The sequence below is a fragment of the Balearica regulorum genome, chromosome 7 (genome assembly GCF_011004875.1).
Source record: "Balearica regulorum gibbericeps isolate bBalReg1 chromosome 7, bBalReg1.pri, whole genome shotgun sequence".
Classification (NCBI taxonomy): domain Eukaryota; kingdom Metazoa; phylum Chordata; class Aves; order Gruiformes; family Gruidae; genus Balearica; species Balearica regulorum.
Window position 1 is genome coordinate 36200614 of NC_046190.1, and position 24845 is coordinate 36225458.

Consider the following 24845-nt stretch of genomic DNA (forward strand, 5'->3'; position numbering starts at 1 on the left):
GCAGAGTTTAACAGATAACAAACAAGTAATGAACAACCTGGCAGGAACTTGGATCAGAATGGTGATAGGAGACATGCCCCTCTGACCTTTGTGTCCTGTGAAAATGCAGGAGGAGGTGAAAAGTGTTTGTGTTAATGCATTGGGGAACGATTAAATTCTGCCCACAGGAATTTTTGAGTAAATTCCAATTCTGTCATCTGAGGGGTAATTACTGAAACAAAGCAAAATCTGTCGTTGCTCTTTAAATTGTATTCTTTCTCCTAGGAAAAGCTCATCACACTGATTCAGGCAAAGTTTGGGCGGAGAAAAAGAAAAAAAGTTTGGATTATGATTTTTGGAGGAAGGAGGAGATGATAGAGGCATAGGTATAATTTACTTTTGAGAAATTCAGATGTCTGTTTCTCCTTGACTTTTCTAGTTCAGTTTCATACAAATTATTTTGTTCCTTTGCACTTCATAAATGCCTTTTTGCTTCATGTGCCAGTTTGTGATATCTGAATTCTGTGAGGAGACATAAAATGTTTTACTTAAGCTCACATAACAGCTTATAGTCTGGTGGGTTGATATTTGTGCCAATAGTAATTCCACATACCTATTTTATCGTGGCTGTCATAAACTGGAAAAGTTAGGTGCTTACCACATGGAGGAAGGTTTAATTTGTTGGAACTAAGTTCTCGGGAAAAGCACTTCCCCCCCACGATCTAGTGTCACTGAATAATGTTTAAGGCAGCACACCACCAGGTTATGCCTCTGTCATACACACGCAGACGCTCTGCCATTTGTTTTTAGTGTAAGCAGCTTTAAGGTATGCTTCTGAGCTCCTGCTAGGGATACTGGAGAGTGAAAAGAACCACATGCTGAAACTGCTGTGTGTATTCACAGAAATGGGTTTCAGCACTAGAACGTGTTGCTGGGGCTGCCTGAGGAGGACAATGTTGCAGCAACCATATTTTTGGGATTGGCTATTTACAAGTCTGCAGATCCTGCTTGTGTTAATCTTGGGATACTTGTAAAAGCCAGGTTGAATTTCACTGGATCAAATACCTGACTTTCTAAAATGATCAACCACATATCTCTGCTGTTTGAAAGTTTGCTCTGAATCCCCTTTGCTTCATCCTAGTATCAATCCTTTAAGCTGTTGTTCAGAAACAAGTCTGCAGCAGTTTGAAAACAGCTGTTAAAAACTTTGTTCAATGTATTTCATGTACTCTTCCCCATTATTTACTAAAAAGCAAGCAGTGCACAAATGTTTCTAGTGCACATGATCTCCTGCTGATGTCAGTGTCAGACTGGTGGGGAGGGAAGGTTTTGGGTCCTTCCTCTGCAAAGCCCCATCTTTCTTTCCTTCCCCAAGAAAAACCAAGCAGCTAGGTATGTGTGGCAGTGGCCATGTGAATGTCTTGAATTTTCTGCTTTGGGGATGAATAATCCTGCTTTGCTTTCCCAGAGTCCAGACAGCCTCTGCTTAACAGCAACATGACTGGCACAGAATGTGAGCTTGCAATTAACTCTTTCAAATGTATTTCATTTGACAGTGTTCACATAGCTTTTGTGATCTGGTTCACATGATCGAGTGGTATCAATTGTCTCCTTGTGTCCTTTGCATTTAACAGACTTGATGGGAAGTAGGAATTGCTCAAGCCTGCAGATGGGTTTTGACAGCATGCATTTGTCCACTCAGCTCTGGGGCTGCAGACTCCTTGATGGATCTGCAAACCACTGTTTAAAACCACACTTGTGCAAGGATGATTCTTCTGTTTTCTGCCCCCCAGTGCACGTGGGGCTGGGTTGCAGGAGACCGGCGCTGCTACTGTACTTTGCTTCTAGTCTGTTTTGATAAATTTATCCTTTAATTGTATGCTAAGCTGCTTACTAGTGTATATTTTTGAGCAAGGAAAGAGTGGCTGGGACTTCGAGGTATAAGCCAGCCTTGTGTTTGAGCAGCAAGCCTTGCAACAAGGAAGCTAAATGACTATAAGCATTCTTTTTTGTATTTTGCTGAGATTAGCACTTGGCTTAACTGTTGCTTGTTTCCATAGTGACTCCATAGTAACTGTTTTAAGAGCTCTGAAGTTTATTCAGGCGTTTCCAGACTGACTTTTTATGAAAGTTTTCTTTTCTTCTGAGCTAATAGCGTGGCTGTCATTGACTCCCATTGGAATGGTTGCCAAATTGGTCCCATGTGGTACAATCTGGACTGGTGTGGTGCAAGCTATGCCAGCTGCACATTTTTAACGTGCCCTGGGCAAGCAACCCCCTGAGGGAGGATTGAGCGGCCTCTTGCTCTTCTTCATGGGGCTGTGCCGAAACTTTTTCTTTTTAAACATCAACAACATTGTTCGCTTGATCTGGGAATCACATTTCCAAAACTGTTTATTTCAGGTGTTCAGATTTCCAGATTAACTTCTAGGCATTCAACCTACAGATGTTTGGAAGTTTATTGATTTCACAACTTAATTTTTTTGCATTTATTTGTTATGCTTCAAACAAAATGCTGATTATAATAGCACTCCGTGGTAGGAGTCGTCTTTCTCTTAAGCCAATGTGCTCTTTTCTGTCTGCTGTCTCCATCTCTTCTCAATAGTGTCTATCCTTGGAGTGGATTTTCCAGTCAATCCCCTCAGGTGTTCTGCCTTATTTTGCACCCTGATGTTGCCTGTGCCCTAAGAGGGCCATATGCAGGATGAATGCAGGAGAAAGCTGTTCTGAGTTTTGGTGAACTTGTGGGAATATAATGCGGAAGCAAAGCTGCTGCTGTTGAGAGGGGAAACGTTCTAAGGGTTGGTCTTGGAAGTGTAAGGTATAACAAAGAAGTATTTCTTCTGATGTGGATTACAGGATCACCCGTAGCCTGGTCCACTGTCTCCTTGTTAACCTCAGTGCCAAGCTCAGCAAACAGTGTTGCCGCTACCTCTAATACCTCAACAAAGATAGATGTGTGTCTCCAGCATCAAAATGCTCATTAATGGGATACCTCTTTCTGGAGGTAACTGGTGCGTGTTTAGCTTAGGTACTCATAGATGTTTATCTGAATTTCCCCATTGTAGCTGTGAGCTCCTTTTCTCTGCAGGCCTTTAACTGCAAGACTGTGGGAAGTGGATGGGATACATGAGCACCAGCCTCTTCAGGATTCTCCATTTGCCTTGAGACAGGGTCTGGAGGGAGAGCTGCAGGAGAAGGAAGTAGGGAGAGGGGTATGATAGCTTTGAAGTCTTGTTGGCCCTTGCAAAGGGGAAAGGGAGGGTTTGTGACTAACTTTTTTGGGTCCAGCTCTAACAAAGGGAAAAAAACCAATATTGCCTCAAGTCTCCAGGCTGCAGGCGGTTGGAACTGCTCCGTTCACTTGGTCATGGATTGTTTCCCCTGTGCTGGCCAGAATACCTTCAAAATGGCTGTAACATATTTGGGTATTGGGCCCTTAGTGCATTCAACTGCTGTCTGAATGGAAATGAGATAATGACTTTTCTTTCCTTGCACAACAGCCAGCCTGAAGCTAGGATGCACCAGGGTTGACCGAACAAGTTACGCAGTGATTCTGACATGTCAAGTATTTAACAGAGCTTGCTGCCAGTTTAGTAACGTTTAGATCTTTTGAGACCCTTTTCCAGTGGCATCCGTTAGAGAAAGAAAGAAAAGAGAGAATGAAAAATAAATCTACTGTATTACAGACACAATGAGCTCTGGATCAAAGTGGGATGGAGCTTGAAAGGTGATGTTTTCAATTTTGCTGGCCAGAGGGGTTGTGACTCGGATGGCATGGGTAAACAATGAGGAAAGAGACAGTCCCTCTGGGAGTCAGTGTCTGACTTAATGAGCCAGCAGTTATTAAAAGATGAATACAGGAGAAGTGAACCATGCGTTCTGGCTGGAAGCGTGGCTTTTTTCTTCTTTCTTTTCTCCCTTTCTCTTGAAGATCAAAGGCCTAATTTTAGCACAAGCCTTATTTATGGACTGTTCAGCCACTCTGTCTGCTTTGCTCTTGTTCTAGAATAGTGGAAAATAAATAGAGCTGGCGGGATCTCCCAGCATCCAGAGCTCATCCCTGATGCAAGGCAAGAGGAAAAAAAAACCTCAACCTTTCCCAGCAGAGTTTCTGTATAATTTGTCTCTGCAGAGTCAGTTCCCGTCCCTTCCCTCAGCTCTTTCAGCCTTTCCTCGTGATCAGAGACTGAAAACACGTAACCTGTGACCGCTCCTGATGCTCAGAAAAGAGCTATCTCCTCCTGATGCATGCCTTCTTGGCGTGCTGTGGCTGCCAGGACTGGGCAGAGTCCTCTTCCTGAGACTGGTGCCCGGTACAGAATCGAGTGTTGTTTTGTGTGTCTGTGGCTTATGCTCTTGTTCATACAGCCCAGCATGACGATCGATCATACTTTTCTTACAATAGCACGAGATCCTTGGGTCCACTTTAGGTTATGAGATCCCTTTCTGCTAGTTGGCTGCTTGTGCCCCGCTCTGTTTCAGTGTAGGTAATTTTCTACTTCTGCTAAGTAGTTGTTTCCTCCCTTTATTTGGCACTGCCCCTCCAATTTTCATCTCCCTCTTCTCCCCCAGCCCTGAGGCTGCTTTTCTGATTTATCAAAATAATTTCTCATTGTAATCTTGTTCTGCAAAATGTCAGGTGGCAATTGTCTGCCAATGCAGTAAGTGCTCAGTTCCAGACGAAATACTGAACAGTATCTGGGGGGAAATGCACCAAATGTAGGTGTAGTTTGAGGACAAGCCTCTGATTACCCCATGGGAATGCACTTTTGTTTTTCCTCCAGCTTTTTGTTTTTCCTGCTCCCCCCCTCCCCCGTATGAACATTTCACCCAGCTTGCTTTGGGTGATGTTTCCATAGTCCATATCACTTGATACAATGACAAAATCCTGGGAACACTTGTTTTTTTCAGAATGAACTTTTGGAGTAATGGTTAAAAGCTGTGTCAAATTCAGCTCTGATGGCGTAAGGAAGCTCCTCTTGCTCTGTGCACTTTTGTGCTGCCAGTTAAAGGCATTTATCAAGTGAGGCATTCTGATGTCGACACTGGCTGCCAGGTAAGCCTGTCCCCTCCCCAGGTTTTGCAACACGGAAGATCTGCATTGATCTGAAACTTTGTCTTCAGAATGGGTGAAGGGGGAGTAATCTGTACAAAACCTCTCTGCTGGAAGTTGTGCAAGAGGTATTTCAGCTGGGGGCAGGGGTCTCTGTGTCTCTTTGCTCCTTTACACGGCTGAAGCTTAATTGGAAAAAACCCGCAGATAAGGGTGCACTGTGTGGAACTAGAGCAGAGTTAATTCATGCAGAAGAGCTTGTCTCGCAAGTGGGAGCACTGAGCAGAGGGAAGAAACCTCCTAAAATCCTCTCTAACTTTCCAGATTCCCTGCAGCACTTTGTTGCACGCCGTGCTGGTGGGACCTTGTCAGCCCCCCTCCCGGGAATGAAGTGGGGCGAAGCAGGGCAGGCTGCGTAGCAACTGCATTGCGAAGTGGTAACAATTCCCAAGTGGGGCAGTAACAAAATCGAATTTTCTCCCCTTCAGCTTGGCAGCTCTCCAGGTGCCTGCTCTGGCACAATGAAGTGTGTAGCTGGGGAGGGAGGGACTTTGGGTTGATGGGAGGGGGTGATACAAAGAGACAGAAGTTTAATCATTGAACCGATCACACTGGATGGATTTATTTCTGGACTCAATTTCCCAGGAACTCCACTATCTCGCCCTGGGGGAAATGCCTCAGCTGAAGTTTCTCTAGCTCCAGCTTCGTGAATAAAGATCTGTCGCTTTGGAGTTACTCACAGCAGCTCTGTCACTACTGGCTCATCCATCTGCTTCAAGAAAATGTTTGCCGTCCACTTGCTAGCTTTCCATTTCACAAAGCTTAAAGAGGATCAAATAAAAAAGGTATGTAAGATGCAGCGTTAGCTGATTCCTATTTTGAGAACTGCATTACTCAGATACTGTGGCATCTGCAGTATGTAATGCAGACTAGATAATGGCATTAAGAAGTATTTGGACTCTAAACCATCTGATGAGTGTGAAAATAGGTCTGGTTAGTGCTTTTCCCTGCACAGTTGTAAGTTCTCTTCCAGTAACGGAGCAAATTATGTTCAGTAAGGAAAAGTGGTGCTTAAACTTTATCTGGCATAGTGTGGTGTAGTCCAGAGGGCAGAAAGGAACCTCTTGCTGAATCACTTTGCGAGTGGTGTGAAGGATGGGATTTCTAAAGCTGATTAGGAATTTCACTCACACTGTAGCAGGGGCAGGGAAAACTCCTGGGGTCTTTGGGCCAGGTCTTCTGGGACTCACAGTTCCAGCTAGTGTTGGTGTGGGAGAAGTGCCTGTGCCCCCTCTCTGGTTGTCCAACCCTGGCCAATGACTCTGATGCTTATAGATGAGAGCTTTAATTACAGTTGGAAAAGCTCAAGATGGCCCAGATCTGAAGCCGTCAGTACTGGGAGTGAGCTGTCTAATGGTTGCTCTTCCCTAATCTACTTTCATGGCCATGCTGCAATGGGTTTTTGGCTCTCCACCATAAGACCACGTGGGATCTGGAGGCTTCTTGGGTCAGAGATCCTCTAGTTTCTAGACATGTCCCCTGCGGGTCCTCTGTTCTCCTGGCGTCTCCATTGAGGGCTTTGTGATGGCCACTGCTGCCAGGCTCTGTCCTCTTTGATTTCCAGCCAGCTGGAGGCAGGGCTGTCTGCAGATGCGTGGCAGTGCGGGAGATCCAAGGTCCCAGTGGGTAGATCTGCCTGCGTCACTGAGCTCATCAGTAAAACGAGCAACACTGACTTGTCTTCTCTGTGCCCTTGCTCAAACATGGAGTGGTTTGTTCTTATCGGGGCTTCTTCCACTAATTCTACCTTGAAGAGAAGTGGTCCAAGAGGTTCTGGTATCTCAACAGTCAGATGTCTCTGGCTGTCACTCATTTATCGCCCTTTTATCCCCAGGGTTTAACATGATCAGAAGGGGGCCCCAATGTCTTTTCCTTGTGTGAGGATCTGATCTAAGATTTCTCATCTAGACAGTGCTATTCCTTCCTACTTTTTACTAAGAAAGAGAGAGACCTTGTGGAGCAGTGCTTGGGTGGAGTGGGCTCTTCAGACAAACTTCCAGAGTGTAGTTGAGGGAGGACTTCCCTGAAGTGAGGACAGTGGATAGGAGGGGGCGGAGGGATTCTGGCAAAGCCATTAAAAAATTAAATCTGCTAGGGGCAAACTAGCCCTGCCTGAAGGCAAGAAAACACGTGCTCTTTAGAGATGTCTTTTAAGAAGCCGAGGGTAGGCTGTATGGAGCAGAGTTGATTTCTCCCTAATTAAAAGAAGGGACTGCTTTCCCATCTCTCCCTTGCAAGGCTTGTTTGCTCTCTGGTGGCAAGAACAAGAGCCTCTCTGCTGTGAAAACAGTGCTGTTTCCATTATTGAGGCAAGACACTTAAAAACAAGGACTGTCCTTGTGTGGTGGGTGAGATGCAGCAAGACAGTTTGGTGTTGCATGGCCTCGCCATTCCTGTGTTTACAAGGAAATGGTCTGCGAGCAGGCCCTTGCTCTGGTTGTAAATCAGGCTAGGGAGTAGGCGAGCTTGCCTGAGCTCTGCCTTGTCTAGTCCCTCAGAGAGGACTGTCCTCTCCTATGATTGTAGGTAAACAGGGTGGGGAACGCAGTTTCTATGGGGAACAGGGAGCTAGTGTGTGTCCTCTGCAAACAGAGATGTGGTCGTTTTTATTACTGTCTAGGTTGTTTTCCACAGGGACTTCTGTCACAAGGTTGTTTGGGTCTGTGTGGGATTGCATGCGTGCTGTATGTCTCCAGTCATTGTATTTTCTTTTTTTGTTGTTGTTTCTTGGGTTTTTTTGTTTGTTTTGGTTTGTGCATGTTCTCCCAACCCTCCAGAACTCGCTGTGTAAATGGGACTGATGAAACCCTCTGAACAAATAAAGCAGCATCATAATGTAGCCCATAGAGCAAGAGCTGAGTGTCTGTACTAGCAAAGTGTTGGAAGCTGTTCCACCTCCCCCCTGCCCATTGCCTCTGGCCCTGACCCTCACGTCATGGGGAGTAGGATGTTAACATGGATTACCTTGCAGGGGACATCCAGCTGTTTGGAGAACAGAAATATTATGCCTGCATCATGTTTGTTCATACAGCACCAAAGTCGGGCCAGTGGAAAACCATTTGGATGCTGACAGATTCTTATTTTGCTGTGTTAATCCTTCGTTGCATCCAGCTATGTAGTTTCTAGGCCACCTTACAGCCATGTGTTCAGCCCTGCAGGTAAATGTCAGTCCAAGCAGAGTGTGGTCCTGAAGAAAAAAAAAAACTTAAGTTTTGCCCTGATGAAGCTGTACAGAAACACTGGTTGGCTTCTCTACCAGTTTATCTGAATGAGTGTCTGCTACTTCATAGATGCTTTTGATTCCCTTTAAATTTGACTGGCTTTTATTTCGATTGTATGCTGCAAGTTATAGACCCTTAAGAAAGGATATTGATTGCACCCAAAAATGTGGTTCAGATGTAATCCTAGAATCACAAGAGAATGGAGGGCAGAGCTGGGGTGAGAAACAGGCTTTGAGCTCCAGCCTGGCATGCCAACAAAGTTAATTGTCTGTGGAGTGAAGCAGTAGCTGAATAGATGTTTTTAGGTTGTGGTTGATATGCTTGGGTACTGATGGCATTTTCTGGACCTGACTCAGAGAGGTCAAAGTCTCACCAGATCAAGATACTTTGCAGTTCTAGTTCATTACATGTATAGGATGGTGTAAAAACAGCTTGTCAGGGTCTAAGCAAGTCTTATGGGCTCATGTATGTTGGCAAGTTACAGAGCCATCAGAAAAGATGGCTAACTTTTTGACAGTAATTAACCAAAGGTGCATTAAGCATTTTCAAAACAAAGGTTTTATAAGAGTAAATGTTCTGATGATGTTCTGGAGCTTGCTTGCATTGATGATCATGGGAATTTAGGTGCTGAGGTAAAAAATGAAATGAACTTGTAGAATCAGACGTAGGGTTTGCATAGGTGATATGCTCGCCTTCAGTTTGTTACATATGTGAAAGGAGTTCTTTTGTCCTTAGGATCTGTTTAGCCTCATGTCCATCAGGTGAGCAGGAATGAGCATAGTAATCCTTGTCCAGCATAATGTGGGGGTGCTACTGGACTTAGAGTTCAGGATTTTCAGATCCTTCATGCCAAACTGCACCCCTCATGGTTAGAGAGAACTAGTGCAAATGGCTAGGAAGGTTCTGCATTTTCTCTGCTCGCAGAGATGAAGGAAGCCTCCCCAGTACACACAGGAGAATCCTTCTGTAGTGTGAAAACAGTGCTCATCCCAGCCAGCTGCTGAGCACTGAGGAGGCTGCATGCTTCCTGAGTAACACCTTTCATCTTTCCAGGTTGACAGGTACCTGTATCACATGCGTCTCTCCGATGATGTCTTGCTGGATGTGATGACTCGATTCCAGGCCGAGATGGTGAAGGGCCTGGGAAAAGACACGAACCCCACAGCAACAGTAAAAATGCTGCCGACGTTTGTGCGCTCACTTCCCGATGGCTCAGGTGAGTTCCCCCTTCTCTATCACAGCAGTGCTTGTTTAGGAAGACGATGGGTTGCTGCCAGCACTAAAGAACAGCACAACAAAGACACAGGGTAGCCAGTGGCTTTGGGTTACTGCCTGTCTCATGTTGAGAGAGCAAGTGTGTATGAGGGGACAACAACTTGGGGGAGTGCTGGCAGAGGGGTTTTTTACCTGCACCAGGTGGATTTTGACCTAGTGCTGCTTGTTTGAGGAAAGGACCGAGTAAGTGCTCAGAAAACAACCTCTTTCATCTGCAAATGTGGCTGTACCTAGTGCAGGCCTTGCTGCAGGAGCTGTGGCTGGACACGGCAAGGGCAACCTCTACAGCCCAGACCTTGCAGTGCAGTGTACTGCAAGTGTGGGGATGTGGGCAGTGCTGTGGCCCCGGAAGGACTGGTGTTCGTGGAGCTGCGGGGAAGGCAGGATGTCACAGTGAAATTGCAAAGTGACCTCAAATTGCAAAGTGGTAGCAACGTTGTGTTCTCAGAGCGGTGATCTCCTCTTGGCTTCTGACAGCAAACTCTGTGCTGCTTTCTTTATTGCCTCAAAAAGTGACCCTCTCCTGCCCTTCCTTGCCTTCAGCATTGGGAAAATCTGCTTCTGGATGGGGTCTACCAGGAAACAGCCTGCTCTGCTACTGCAGCTGGATCCTTGTTTCCAGTTGTCCCTGAGACTTAAACAGAGAGGGAGAGAGTGCAGTGGTGTCCTCTAAGAGGATGTGAGGTGAGGTAGGAAGGATCTAAAAGTCTATCTAGTTTGGAGAAGTATGCACATCCAAAATAACTCTCCTGGCTTAGCTGGTTCTCAGCAGTACAGGCTGACAGGAAATGACGTTTTTCCCAGGTTTAACCAAGTCTCTGAATGTGTACAGGACTCTCTGTCTGGCCTAGGTCAGGACTCAGTGTGTAACAGCTGTTGATGCAGAAAACTTTAGAGAAATGTTTGCTTTGTACCTCATTTCCACAGGACTGTATTCCCTCTGAAGGTAATTTTGCTACAATTAAATGAGAAGTTATGGCTTTAATGGTATAAAGGGAACATTTGGAGGCTATTCCCTTGAAATGAGGGATGTCTGAGAGAAATTATATGCAACCCCCTCAAACTGCCGGGCTAGAACTGGGCACTCTGCTGCTACCTTCATCAAATAAAAAGAAATATTAGCTTAGCCCATGCTATCTCTGTGACCATCACTGGTTCTGAGGTCTTACATGACACTGACCCTGGACACTGACCCTGTCCTGAAATAGCAGGGAGCCCCTGAGGTCAGGAGACTTGGAAAATTGCATGTAATGTCATCACTGTCCGAGTCTGGACAATGCTCTCCTGGCCTGCATGACCTTTCCGCTGTGTCAAGGACATGCTGCAGAGTGAAGTTGGGCTATGTCTTATTGACACACTGCCTATTTTAAGTGTCACATTGATTTTTCTATTTTTGCTCTCTTGCAAAATCCTTGTTGGTTATTTTGTTTCCAGGCAAAACTTCCAGTAGGTTTAAACACCTCAAACTTCACTGGATTTTCCCATTTGTGGTAGCAATGAACTTTCAGATTTTCAACGCCCTCAGTGTTGCTACCTGAAATGACCCATGTGGAGCATCATCAGTTTTAATCATTTAGGGATTAGTAGTCTAATATCATGGTTTACTGAGTAACCCAATTTGCCTCCTCACCTTTGTGATATCTGCCTGGTATTACAGGTAGAATTTCCTGCTTCCTTCCCTTTCAGGGCCAGATTTGATAAAATTTAGTCACGGTCTTTGGACTGTGGAACAAAGATCATGCAAGGCTACGCACATGCCACTGCATTTTCCTCTGGGGAAGGGCCTTCTCCTGTGCGTGGGACGAATAGATAATTGCATTATTGTAGCAGTGAGGCCACACTGTCCTTCCATCTGAGGTCTCTTGCTAGAGAAGAATGTGTTGGAGCTAAGAGTGCTGCCAGCTGAAAAACAGAATGGTACTTTTACAGAAACACCTAAAGGCATTTGGAAATGCTTGTGTTGGTTGACTTTGAGTGGCAAATTAGTCTTGCCCCACTTGGAAGATGGCTTCTGCAGTAGGGCCAAGTCTTAACATGGGGCTGCAAGTCTGCATGGCTTACTGGATGTAGGTAATGCTCTCAAACTCCCATTTCCCCATGTTACAGGTGTGTGGTTTTGCAGCCCCTGTGTGCTCTGGTTGGCTTCACAGTTGCTTTGTGTCTCTCTTGCTGAAAAGCTTGAAAACATGCTATCGTGGAAGGAGCAGGGTGGGCAAAACCAGACTGCTAAATAAAAATGAAATTAACTGCCGCATAGCAAGCTAACAGGAGACACCTGACACCCTTGCTTAGGGTTGCCAGCTCTCGGCCTCCCTGGTGATGCTCCCAGGCCCATAGGATAAGGTCCTGCTGTGATGAGGCAGGAGAGCCTGGGGCCACGGTGAAGCTGTGGCCTTCAGCATGGCATCTAAGCCATGCTTCTCGGCCATTACTGGTGATGGTTGCCCACTTGTGTTGCAGAGAAGGGTGACTTCCTTGCTGTTGACCTGGGTGGCTCCCAGTTTCGTGCCCACCAGGTGAAGGTGTTTGATGACGGGAAGCAGAGCAGCCAGCTGGAGAGCAAGTTTTACCCCACACCCAAGGAGGTCATACAGGGGAACGGAGCTGAGGTAGGGCATGCAGGGTCTTCTGTGGTGGTGGTGGTGTGCTTCAGCGTGTGCCTGCTGGACACACCCTAACTCTGTCCTCTCCTTTCTTGTGCAGCTCTTTGATTACGTTGCTGACTGTCTGTTAGACTTCATGGAGACAAAAAACCTCAAGAATAAGAAGTTACCTCTTGGCTTTACATTTTCTTTTCCATGCAAACAGACCAAATTGGAAGAGGTAAGATGCAAAAAGAAATATCATTGGCAAGCTTAGCTCCTTGCAGAACCTGGAGAAGCTATTGCATGGGAGTGTTAGCCTGTGGCCTTTTTGTGGTGTATGTTTATATAGCTCTCTGAAGATGGCGTGGATGACCATTAGCATTTCACTGGGCTTGACTACCATTCAAATGCTCATTTCTGATCTCAAGGCAATATGACCTTTAAGCTAAAGCTATTCTTTTACTTAATCAATACCCAATTCCATAGAAACCGTGTATCCTTTTATGAAGGCTGTTAGACTGTAAAACACATACTTTTGTGTCCTGAAGCATGTTTCTTTTTTAATCACTCTCATTCAATTTCTTTTTTACAGTTGATTCTAAACAGGAAAAAACCTGTAGCTGAGCTGTTTGAGAGGCGACATGGGGAAATGAAGGGCTGGTTGCAATTATTTTGTGGCCTCTTATTCTAGCTTCCCTTTTATTTCTAGGGATCCGTGCTTTGGGTCCCAGTCCTGTGAATGCTTTTTGCTTAATGCTATTAGTTTGTGATGAGCATCAGTAAAGCCACACGTGCTTTAAACAAAGCACAGGGAGATGCATTTGCAGGATTGGGACTTAATACTGTACCTGTTCAGTTGTGTTTGTATTGACAGGCACTCCAACTTGAGATGTTCTGCTGTGACTAATTTTGGCCTGCATTTTAATGTGCAGAGAGACATAGTGGGCTTCTCCACAGACTTTGGTCTTGGCTGTCTTTGTGACAGGTTTGTATGCTAAAGTTGGAGCTTTTGGGTCACTGGATTGTTACTTTGTAGGGGGTTCTTCTCGCCTGGACAAAACACTTCAAAGTCCGAGGAGTTCAGGACACAGACGTGGTCAACTCTCTGCGCAAAGCTCTCCAGAAGCATAAGGCAAGTTTTGCACCTGCAAGAGGTGAACCTGTGTGGCTTCAGATTGTCCTCCTGGGAGATCTGTTCTTGGTGTGTGGGTTGTTCTGGGAGTTGTCAGACATCCTTCAAGGACAGCCAGTAACAAATGTCCAACATGGCTGTATATCTAGTAGATCTGTCTCTCCCTTGGAAGCTGTGGAAGGGGACATGCGGCTGCAACTTAGGTTGCCCCCCGTCAGTCTAACAGTGATGGCAACTGCACACTGATAAACCAGGCTAGCCGTGTCCAGTATGGCCCCACTGTCTTTCTGAGCTAAAGGGAGTCTGTTGTGAACCTATTTGCTACGATGAGGATACACGCTGTGTTTCGTAGGCTGGCTTGTGGGATGAAGGTTGGGAGGGGGAAGCTATCATCTCAAATTGGCACACCTAACTCTACAAGGGCTTGCCCGTCCACTTCAATCGGTGGGATGGAGTAATTGATGGTAATTAAGGTCAGCAGTTAGACATGATTAAATCTGCCCTTGAACTAGTGTATATCTTTGAATAACATTATGTTTTAATATTTTGGAAAGCCTTGTTTTTCATGTTTGCTGCTATTGGTAACATCATCTAAGAAATACAAAGCATCTTTCCATATCTTGACATCTGTGTAGTAAAGAGGAAATTCCTCTGTTTTCTCACATGGTAAAAATCCAACCTTGATTTTGGTTCATTTCTTTCTCTGTGTCAGTCTTGCTGTAGTTAGCAGGAACAAAGGACCTGAGACTTCCTGGGTGAAGTCTGACCCTCTGCTAGTGTTGGCATTTGAGTTATAATCAAAGTTATCAAAGGATTCTTGTACTTTATCAAGTTGTCTAAGTGTGAAAGAAAAACTTCACAGCTCCGATGGAAAGGCTTCTTACTTGGGTGTGATACTGGTGCATGGCCTGGTGTTGAATAGTTGCATTTACGTATGTATGTTTTCTGTCCCGTTTGGTGGGATCCGCTCAGGGGGTAGGACATTGTCCTAGGATGAGCAAGCTACCAGAATGCAGTGCATAAGGACAGATACATGGGTGCTAGCATGTCACAAAATTCATACCGATAAGACATTGCTTTTCTGGCAAACGAGGTTGGATGGGGGAAAAACAAATCAAGCAACCAAAGATCCCTGGCTGGCCAAGCACTTGAGAATTCAGAGATGTTTGTTACTTTACAGGATTGTGAGGATAACACTATAAAAGGAAGTAGTGTGTCTTTCAAATGAAGAGCTTTCCTGAACCAGACCTTCAAAGTACGACACTGGAGTATGTCTGCATGCTGTTGCTTTAACACACAGGAGGCTTTCTAAGCTTTTTTTCTGCTAAACACCCATCTTTATGCTATTAGGACATAGATGTCGATGTTTTGGCACTGGTCAATGACACTGTGGGAACCATGATGACTTGTGGATATGATGACCAGCGCTGTGAAGTTGGAGTCATAATTGGTAATTTTTTCTGTTTGCTAAGTAGGTTTTTCTCCCCCCCCCCCCCCCCCCCCATTTGTTTAATCTTAACAAATCTGGACTAGAAGGGAGTGTCCCAGTACAGGAAAGAGCAGGAAGAAAATGGAAAAAACAACAGTCAGATTTTCAAGCCTGGATGCCTTCTGTAAAGCAGCTGTTTTTATGCTGATCACATTGCCATCAAATACCACAGTCCCCATTTTGTCTGGGTTCAGTTGTGACCAGCATACTAAACTTTTCTGCTGACTCCATAGAAAATTTCTGTCTGTCTGTCCAGAGAAAGCTGAATTCCTCTCACGTCTGGTAGTTGGGATCAGCTACGCTTTCCAGAATGTCTCCACTTTGTGCACTGTGGTGGCTTTTTTAAGGCATATAGAAGTATATTTGAAAAAGAAAAAATGTTTTTAAACAAGTCAAGCCTTAGTTTAATTTCTAATACTTTCACTCAGTGTGAAATGATGATTTAACAAGTGCAAGTGGCTTGATATTAGCATCCTGTACCACAGGGTTATGTATTTATATTTTTTTCCAAAGACAATATATTGACTTACTCCCAAACATGTGGACTTAAACCAAACAAAAAGCAAAACTAGGACAAACAGGTAATTTATTCACACTGACTGCAACGTGCAGGTACTGGCACCAACGCATGCTACATGGAGGAAATGAGGCACATCGATCTGGTGGAAGGTGACGAAGGGAGGATGTGCATTAACACGGAGTGGGGTGCCTTTGGAGATGACGGTGCTTTGGACGACCTCCGCACAGAATTTGATCGGGAACTCGATCTGGGATCTCTCAATCCTGGAAAACAATTGTAAGTGATACCGTGCCTGATTTGCCTTGGCAATCTGAGTTCTGTGAGTGCATTTCCCGTGTATGCCAGGAGTCCCTTTGGAATAGGAATTGGGTTGAGTGAAACTGCGTCGACTTGATCCTGGTCCTGTCCTACCCAGACCTTTCCCTTCTGGGAAGGGTGGGTACCTTTCACACCTCCCTGCCTCACAGGCCAAGGGATTGCTGCTGCAGTTGCTAATGTGTTGTTAAAATTAGGTGCTTGCTCTGGTATGATGCTGTGGAAGGGTAAAGGAAGGAGGAAGGTGGTAAAAAAAGGGCACATATGAAGCCTGGTTCATCAAAACTGCTTCTATTGGCTGAGCTGCTCACAAGTCTTTTGAAAATTCTCTTTAATCACTCACTTATGTTGAGGGACTGTTGCTGGGTCCCAGGACCTCAGGATAGCATCCTATCTGCAACATAGCTCCCCAACCCCATGCTTAAATGTGATCAACCTGCATAAGAACAGGATGCTCATACTTGAACTTTGCATAGCTCGGGCTAGCTGGTGAACACCTCTAATCCTTCCTGTGCCCCGTTCCAGGTTTGAGAAGATGATCAGCAGCCTGTATTTGGGGGAACTTGTAAGACTCATTCTCCTAAAAATGACAAAGGAAGGTCTACTCTTCAATGGGAAAGTGTCAACAGCTCTGCTTACTAAGGGCAAGATCGAAATGAAACACGTGTCTGCAATGGAAAAGTAAGAACCTGCAATATGCTATTTGAGAGTGGCTGCTAGTCTTTCACAAGCACAACAATGATAATTAATGTGTAATTATAATCTGTGAGTACTGGGAACAATCCTGAACTGTTCAACTTGATTTTGCTTTTGCCTAGGGGAAAAGTTGATTTTTCTGTAAGTAGGAATTGGTGGAAGATAAAGTTTTAGCAAAGTACCACAGTAACAAATGTTTTGTTAACCATCACAGATTCAGGTTGTTTAAATAACCCCTTTGAAGACCTGAGCACGTGGGATGATTGTTGCAGTTTTCAGCTTTTGTGATGTGGAAATACTGGGGTTGTAGAGATGTAGTACAGACTCTGGATCAGCTAATGGATGACTACATGCAAAACTGACAGATTCTAGTGTTTTGAAGAGGAATCCTGGTCCTCATTCTTACTCCAGGAATAATTTTCTTAATTGTATTGAGTGAAGCTATTCCTGTGCTCTCCTTCCATGGACTAAATATTTTATCCTGTTCTCTTCTTGGCTAGCTAATTGGTATGCCTCACCAAAAACTGAACCCCAGGAAGCCGCCTCTTAAAAGTCTGGTCTTTCCCCCTGGGTATCACTGTCCCCAGGTAGTTTTGGGAATAGTGCAGGAAATACATTACTCATTTATGGGAACCAATTATGATGCTGCCTGATACCTTGTGCCCTGCTCTTCGGTCATTTCTTTTTGAGCCAACATGAAGATACTGATTTATGTGCTGCCTTACTGTCCTTGCATTAGATGATACATTCCTTTGTTTTGGGGTAGATATAAGGAAGGTCTGAGCAACACAAAAGAGATCCTTACAGAGCTGAACCTGTTTCCCTCCGAAGAGGACTGCATCGCTGTTCAGCATGTCTGCACCATTGTTTCCTTCCGCTCGGCCAACCTCTGTGCTGCCGCCTTAGCAGCCATACTGACCCGACTGAGAGAGAACAAAAAACTGTTAAGGATGCGAACCACTGTTGGGATTGATGGGGGACTCTATAAAACCCACCCCCAGTAAGTAGCTAAAGAGGATTTGGTAATTGCTGGCCATGTGTTGATGTTGCAAAGAGTCTCCATCTGCATATATGTGTGGCTTTTCAGAGAACTGCTGATTTTGCTGTAGGGTTGGGGTGAGATCTGGTGGAGTCCAGAGGATCAATGTATGTGAAGTAAACCATGCATGAAATGCCTGTGAGAGTCTAAAGAACCTCTTTGTTCCTATAGATATGCCAAACGTCTGCACAAGGTGGTGAGAAGGCTGGTCCCAAACTGCGACGTTCGGTTCCTCCTCTCTGTGAGCGGCAGTGGGAAGGGGGCTGCTATGGTCACAGCGGTGGCATACAGGCTGGCCGCTCAGCGCAAGCAAATCGATGCTGCTCTCGCACCATTTCTGCTGTCCCTGGAGACTCTCAGAGAAGTTAAGAACAAAATGAGGACCGAGCTGGAATATGGGCTGAAGCGAGAGACGCAAGCCAGTGCCACAGTGAAGATGTTACCCACCTATGTCTGTGGGACACCAGATGGAACAGGTGAAGTCATTTCCTGGTCACCTGGGGGTGGTGTAGGAAGTTGCTTGTCTGGTTTCGGCGGGGGGAATATGTCAATTATTCTGGCAAATATCAGGGTGATTTCTGTTGGCAAACTGATGCTTCCTGCGATGTTATCTGGCTGGCCCTTCAGCTCCGTGCTAGCACACTGATGGGATAAATGCCATAGGGAGCAGTGTGCTATCATTGGCATAGATGAAGGTTCTTGGGGATGGGTGGCATTCTGACTGGCAAACATGCTATGAGAAGCACCAAAGTGAAATACCTTTCTTCTCTTACAGAGAAAGGAAAGTTCCTTGCCCTTGATCTTGGTGGGACAAATTTCAGGGTTCTGCTGGTCAAAATCAGAAGTGGGAGAAGAAGATCAGTGCAAATGTATAACAAAATTTTTGCCATTCCTTTGGAGATCATGCAAGGGACAGGGGAAGAGGTAACCTCTAATGAATGGTTAACTGATCCAGCCAAGGCCCATTGCAGGGGATTACTATGAGACTTATGCGCTTTTTCTGCCCTTCCAGCTCTTTGACCATATTGTCCAGTGTATAGCAGACTTTCTGGAGTATATGGGGATTAAAGGTGCTCGACTGCCTCTGGGCTTCACCTTCTCCTTCCCGTGCAGGCAAGCCAGCATCGACAAGGTAAGAATTGCAACACAGAATGGGTGAATGCAGCTGTGCATTTGCTTGGTAAGTTACATCATTTTGGGGGAGGGCAACTTGTTGGTTTGGAGATTGCAAGCAAAAAGCTATTCTTCTAAATGTTTTCTTCCAAGTAGGACTTTGCAAGGTTGACAAGATATATATGCGTGCGCGCACATGTGCAAATTAGTCTTTGGAGAGAATATTTCACCTGTTTTATGGGGATTTTATTACTCTACTTTGCAAATTAATTGTCTTTCATGAGAAAATTATCATCCTATATGCATGTGGGAGGTAGAACTTTCACCTCTTATATCTGATAAGAGTTGTATATTACTTACTTTTATTCTCTAAAGATTAAGCCCTTGTGACAGTGAAATGACTACATATGTTTGATAGCCCAGGAATCTCTTATGCTGCCTTACGTCTTCCATGGCAAAAGATAACAGATGCTTCCTTCTGCTTACTCAGCTACAATCCCAGGGTATTTTCCTAACTGTGCTGCACAGCTGTGACTTCTGCACTACATTAGTTTCTTTTTGTTGAGTGTCAGTGGGCAGAAGTGGGCTTGCTTGTTCAGCTTGGAAGGGTTGGACCTCTCAGATTTGTTAATTTGACACATATGGCTTATTGACAGATAGCATATCTTCATCTTTCCAGATCTTACATAAGAAGAAAAATTGGAATAAAAAAATCAAATTCAGGAAGAAATAATTTTCAATTATTTTTATGCATTTCCAAAGAGGGATGGGGGAGGTTGTGCTGTTTAATTCTAGTCAAATATGTAGCGTACTGGGGAAATGGGAGACTGCTATTTTATTGAATGTTTTTATGTCCTGGTGGTTTTCATAATAGCTTCTAAGTCTAGAAGCCAGTCTGTCTCAATTTTTCAGATCACAATTGAGGGTATAGCAATAGGACCTGGCTATTTGTGAGGACACTGCTCAATATGCCTTCCAAACCCACAGCATATTATTTAGATCTTGACAAACGATGAGGAAACAAATTCCCCCAGCAGTGATGGTAAACTGAGGGCGACACATCTGTGTCAGGGTTCCATAGTATGTGACCCAGTGCATTTGATCTCTTACTGTTGCTAGAACTTGAGATTTTTGTAAGAGCAGCTTTTTTTTTTTTTTTTTCCCAGTTGCCCTCTTTTTTTACTTATTTGGACAGTCCAGAGCCAGTTACCAAGTGGAAGGCTAATTCATGTAAGCTGAAAAACTACTTCTGTCAGGCCAGGTTGCTGTCCAAACCCAAACAAATTAGTGTTGCCTTGAGTAGTAGGATCATACCAAGTGTTCTTCAGTAAACGAGTCAAAAATTAACAGCAGATGTTCATTAATGTTTAATTATTTACAGCAAAAGCATATTTTATAGTCTTTCCCACCCAGATAATGCAATGGCTGTGTGCACAGAAGAAGGTGACATGGGAAGATATTCCAAATGAGAAAAGAGCATCAGAGGGCACTGAGTTGATAGTGTCTTGATAAATAGCTGAGTAAATCTGGAGTCATTACCATCAGCAGCTGAGTAATGAAGATACACGCACACACACTCTGTACTAGACACTCACAGTAACCTGTGCAGGGAAATACATTATTTAAAAAAAACCAAGGGAGTGGAGAAGGGTGGAGACAAGAAAAGGCTGATGCTTGGAACTTCCAGTCTTCTCTCTATCTTCACTCACAGTTTCTTCCTCTTCTGTTTCAGGGAACACTTGTGGGATGGACAAAAGGTTTCAAGGCAACAGACTGTGAGGGGGAAGATGTCGTTGATATGCTGAGAGAGGCCATAAGGAGAAGAAATGTGAGCTGTTCTTTTCTGCTCTTTTTGGTGTGTTTAATGCACGCTCTGTCTTCCTCCAGGACCCCCCTACTGACTGTGACTTGTGTTTTAGGAGTTTGACTTGGACATTGTAGCAGTGGTGAATGACACTGTTGGGACAATGATGACATGTGGATATGAGGATCCAAACTGTGAGATTGGCCTTATCGCAGGTACAGTGATATTGAAGTGACCACTATAAGAAGCACGTATGCAGGTGCTAGGCTTTGCACCTTATTTTGGAATTTGTAAAACAATGTCTTCTATTTGAGCTTGATATATGGCATTACTAGGTGCTTGGGGTTCTTGGCAGATTTGTGTGGTGTTCAAGAGAGAATGTAATAGCACCTGTAGCAGATAGGATCCTGAATCTGTTGGAATTTTGATCGTATCTCTGATGGTGCCTAACAAACGTGTAAATGGTAAAAGAATGTGGGAACAGTAGATAGAGCATGAATCCTTGTTTTGACAAGTGTATTGATATTTACTGTGTAGCCACATCACAGGCCTTTGAACAAGAAAATATTTTTTAAAATTTGAATGAATTCTTTTTGGGCTTTCCAGATGACTCCCCCAGTAGGTCCCTCAAAGTTTTCAGCCAGGAATGTACATGTACAAGGCACATGTATAATACAATGTACTAAGCACGTACAATCTGCAGCCTCAGTTGGAAAACAGAGTGTTCTGGCTGGCTAAGTGCACCAGCTATCTCATTTTGTTTGGAGAACTGGTTCTTATACTACTTAATGTAACCCATGATGTAAGTGATGAGGCCCTGTTAACCAAATCATTTCAGACTTGGTAGCTGCTTGACTGGCTGCTGGGCTCTTGGCAGGGCTTGCTTTTGGGAGCATGCTCTCATGCAAGATGATTTGTGGTCTGTTACAACCAGACTGGCAGCAATGACTGATCAGTGCTTGCCAACAGCTGCCAGAGCCATTTCTGACCTCTAACAGTGAGTTTTCATTCCTCTACACTGGGAATTTTCTGCCCAGGACCCATTTTACTTGGTAACATTCTGTTGTGGTAAATTACAGCACTCAGCATTACTGGCTAGTACTTGCTTCTGTAAGATATGGAGAGAGCTTTGAAATTTGGGATATGGAGAAGAGAGCTTTTAAGATGATCGCTGCATTCATCATCTTCCATGTGTTTCAGCTGCTACTTCACTTTTCTGGCTGGAGTCTTGTCATTTCTTTCCTCCTAGGAACGGGCAGCAATGTGTGCTACATGGAGGACATGAAAAACATAGAAATAGTGGAAGGGAATGAGGGAAAAATGTGCATTAATACAGAATGGGGAGGATTTGGTGACAATGGCTGCATTGACAACATCAGAACAAAGTATGATAAAGAAGTAGATGAAGGCTCACTAAACCCAGGGAAACAGAGGTAAATGTGATGGTCCTGATGCTAAGAGCCTGATGATGTCAGTCTTTGAGACACATATTGGCTGCTTTTTAAAACGTGCTTCATGAATGAATAATCAGAAAGGAAATTTTAATACTATATTTAATTTGTTGCATGGTAAATAATGCAGATATCCAGAAAAAAAGCAAAGATGTACATTGTTTCTGTTACCATGGCACTGTTTTCACCTTAGGGCAGTTACCAAACAGTGCAAGTCTTAAAATTTCCCTGCAAAGCGTAGACCTTGCTGTGTTCCTCCTCTTGTAGTGTTTTTTCAAAGGTAAAATACAATTTGTGCAAGAGTATAAACCGAACTGACTGTTCTTTGTTTGGTAAAGATGGTATTGGTTATATATGACTCACTGGGGAATGTGTGGGGGGAACAAGGAAATGTTTTGCTTTAGTGTGGACTCTGGCTTTAACACTATCTTCTGTTTAATAGTGCAAGGTTTTTTTCTCTAGTTCTGTTACCTTTTAACATAGGAAAATATGTTGTAATAATGTTTGCACTTGAAGTCACTGCAACAGATCTTTGATGGATGAAAGATGGAGTTCGATAGCTATTGGTCTGCAAGCTTTTACTGCTTTTTCGAGAGTTGGTAGGGCATGTACATACCACTCGTGTTAAACAGAGCTAACTTGCCATCTCCTTAAAAGCGCTTTTTTTTTTTTTTTCTTTTAAAACATAACAGGTATGAAAAAATGACCAGTGGAATGTACCTAGGTGAAATAGTACGGCAAATTTTGATTGACTTAACCAAACAAGGACTGCTGTTCAGAGGACAGATTTCAGAATCACTCAGGAAAAGAGGCATATTTGAAACAAAATTCCTATCTCAAATTGAGAGGTAAAGTTGTTAGATTTACATGGTTTAAATCCTCAAGGTCTTCTGGGACCTCTAGAAAAAATCTTCTGCAAATGTATGGAGCCCTTTTCTTCAAGAAGTCAATTATAGTTTCCTTCTTTGCGCACTGCCGCCCCCTGAGCCCCAGAAAAAAAGCCAAAACCAAGGAACTGGGGGAGTTCCAGAATTATTCTGTAATTATGTGAATTATCATTTCCTGTCCACACAGCTGTGTTATCTTGAATGCCTTAACCATCAAGCATGACTGTACTTGTAGTGTTTCTTGTAGGACTTAAGATAGTACTTAGGTAAAAACAAAAAGTCAGCGACAAATTAATATGCCATGAATATGTGCTTACCTACATATCTGTGCATGATTGCAATGGTCTTCCAGGCTATTTGAAACCATTTCTACTTTTGAAAACCTTGGCAGGTAGTGTCTCAGCCTTGAGATCAAAAATAACAGTCAGGTGGCTGATCTGGCTCGGCTCCCTCATGGGAGTTAGGTGAATAACTACTGTTTGTGCCTTCTGGAAATACAGTCTAACATAGTAGCGGGTATGCCAGGAGTAAATTTTCAATCCGAATTCAGACTGGAATCTGCCTTAAAGCAATTGGAGAGTGTCAGAGTTGGAGAAGTGGTCCCATTTCCTTTGCATCATGGCAGAGTCTCAGCTGTAAGACTTGCATGCCTGCTGAAGCTTCCCCCTAATGCCTTGCTGCTGCGTGTGTTTCCCTCTGTGCAGCGACCGGCTCGCCCTCCTCCAGGTCCGGCGAATTCTGCAGCAGCTTGGCCTGGACAGCACGTGCGAAGACAGCATCATTGTGAAAGAGGTGTGTGGAGCTGTTTCGAAGAGAGCCGCCCAGCTCTGTGGGGCAGGACTGGCGGCTATTGTAGAGAAGAAGAGAGAAAACCGAGGTGTGGAGCACTTGCAAATCACCGTTGGAGTAGATGGGACTTTGTACAAGCTCCATCCACAGTGAGTACCTTGGTACCACTTCCCTTTGCTGTTTGCTCGTTGTTACCACTGGGAGGCTCTTTTCTCTGGGGTGTTGAGCAAACTTTCTCTTCTAATATTTATTTTCTAATGTTTTGGGGGATTTCTGCAATATCTGGGCGTCCCAGATGGAAAGCCGGGTTGAGTTTTTGAAGTTGGGTCATTATTTTGTGAGCAAGGCCTGGAAGTAGATGCATTAGCTTTTGAGTTGGGAGAGCCTCCTCCGTGGTCTTTGAAGGCAAGAGGGGTGTCTGGCATCATGCTGAACAAAATAAAAGTGGAGAAATAGAAATTAAAATCTGATTGTGTACAGAAACTTGTCTCTTTCCTGAATAGGAGGAAAAACAATCAGAAAGGGATGCTGTGAAGAACCAGTGGAGAATGTTGGCTGAGGTTACAGTTCCTTGCTAATATATAAAGATCTCAGACCAGTAAGTGTCTGCTAAAATGTTCTGGTTTCTCTCTTTCAGTTTTTCTAGGGTCCTGCGGGAAACAGTGAAGGAACTGGCACCTCAGTGTGATGTGACTTTCATGCTCTCTGAAGATGGAAGTGGGAAGGGAGCTGCCCTCATTACTGCAGTAGCAAAAAGATTGCATAATGTTGGACAGAAGTAAAAATGAGAGGTCAAGTCATTTCAGCACTGCCAGGCGTGTGCACTAGAGATTTGCTGAGCGGTGATCCAGGGTAGCTTTGCCAGACACCAGTACACAGGTACCTGTTTCCAGGGAGCAGCTGGTTTTTGACCAACCAGGACTGTGGATTTTTGTCCTTTGATAACTTGGATCAGGTGTTTCTGCTCCCCACCGGCATTATGTCTCAGCATACCGCAGTCTGCTACTCAGTTCTGTACTTTCTGCAATGCATCTATAACGCACATGGGAGAGTGAAAACAAAACAAACAAACAAACCCCAAATGTGTCTTTTTACAATGGCTTAATTAAGCTACTGCACCACAACTGAATTTATCACCAGTTTCTTAGGATTTTTTGCTGGTTTAGTTTTGACTTGGCCTGGCTCAAGGAATATTGAGATCCTGGCATTGCACGTATCTAGCGGACACATTTGTTCAATGCTTCACAGGTTTTACAATAAATCTGCAAGTAAAATAATTCATGAGCTTTGCTCAGTGATGTTCCCCCCCGCCCCGCTACATTGATTGCAAGTGTGTTGTATTGTAAAACTTCCCTGAGGACAGGAGGCGTGTTTGATAGATGAATGTAAAGGAAAAAAAAATATGATTCCACAAAATATCCGTTTGTATCAAAA

At 44.2% G+C, this 24845-nt stretch overlaps 1 protein-coding gene across 1 annotated transcript; it reads left to right on the forward strand.

Annotated features, from left to right (window-relative positions):
• The first annotated feature begins 5588 nt into the window (after positions 1-5588).
• On the forward strand, positions 5589-24845 carry LOC104643053 (hexokinase HKDC1). The gene is made up of 18 exons (XM_010312246.2): positions 5589-5880; positions 9370-9532; positions 12052-12200; positions 12295-12414; positions 13213-13308; positions 14659-14758; positions 15410-15593; positions 16158-16313; positions 17095-17328; positions 17539-17843; positions 18143-18291; positions 18380-18499; positions 20213-20308; positions 20400-20499; positions 21534-21717; positions 22428-22583; positions 23327-23560; positions 24049-24845. The coding sequence occupies exons 1-18, from the start codon at positions 5818-5820 to the stop codon at positions 24191-24193; spliced, it is 2754 nt and encodes a 917-aa protein (XP_010310548.1). The 5' UTR covers positions 5589-5817; the 3' UTR covers positions 24194-24845.

Excerpts from the sequence above, each read along its gene's own strand:
- LOC104643053 (XM_010312246.2), top strand. The coding sequence starts at position 5,818 with ATGTTTGCCGTCCACTTGCTAGCTTTCCATTTCACAAAGCTTAAAGAG. Across the intron at positions 15,594-16,157 it reads CTCAATCCTGGAAAACAATT|GTTTGAGAAGATGATCAGCA; the intron begins GTAAGTGATACC and ends GCCCCGTTCCAG. Across the intron at positions 23,561-24,048 it reads TTGTACAAGCTCCATCCACA|TTTTTCTAGGGTCCTGCGGG; the intron begins GTGAGTACCTTG and ends TCTCTCTTTCAG.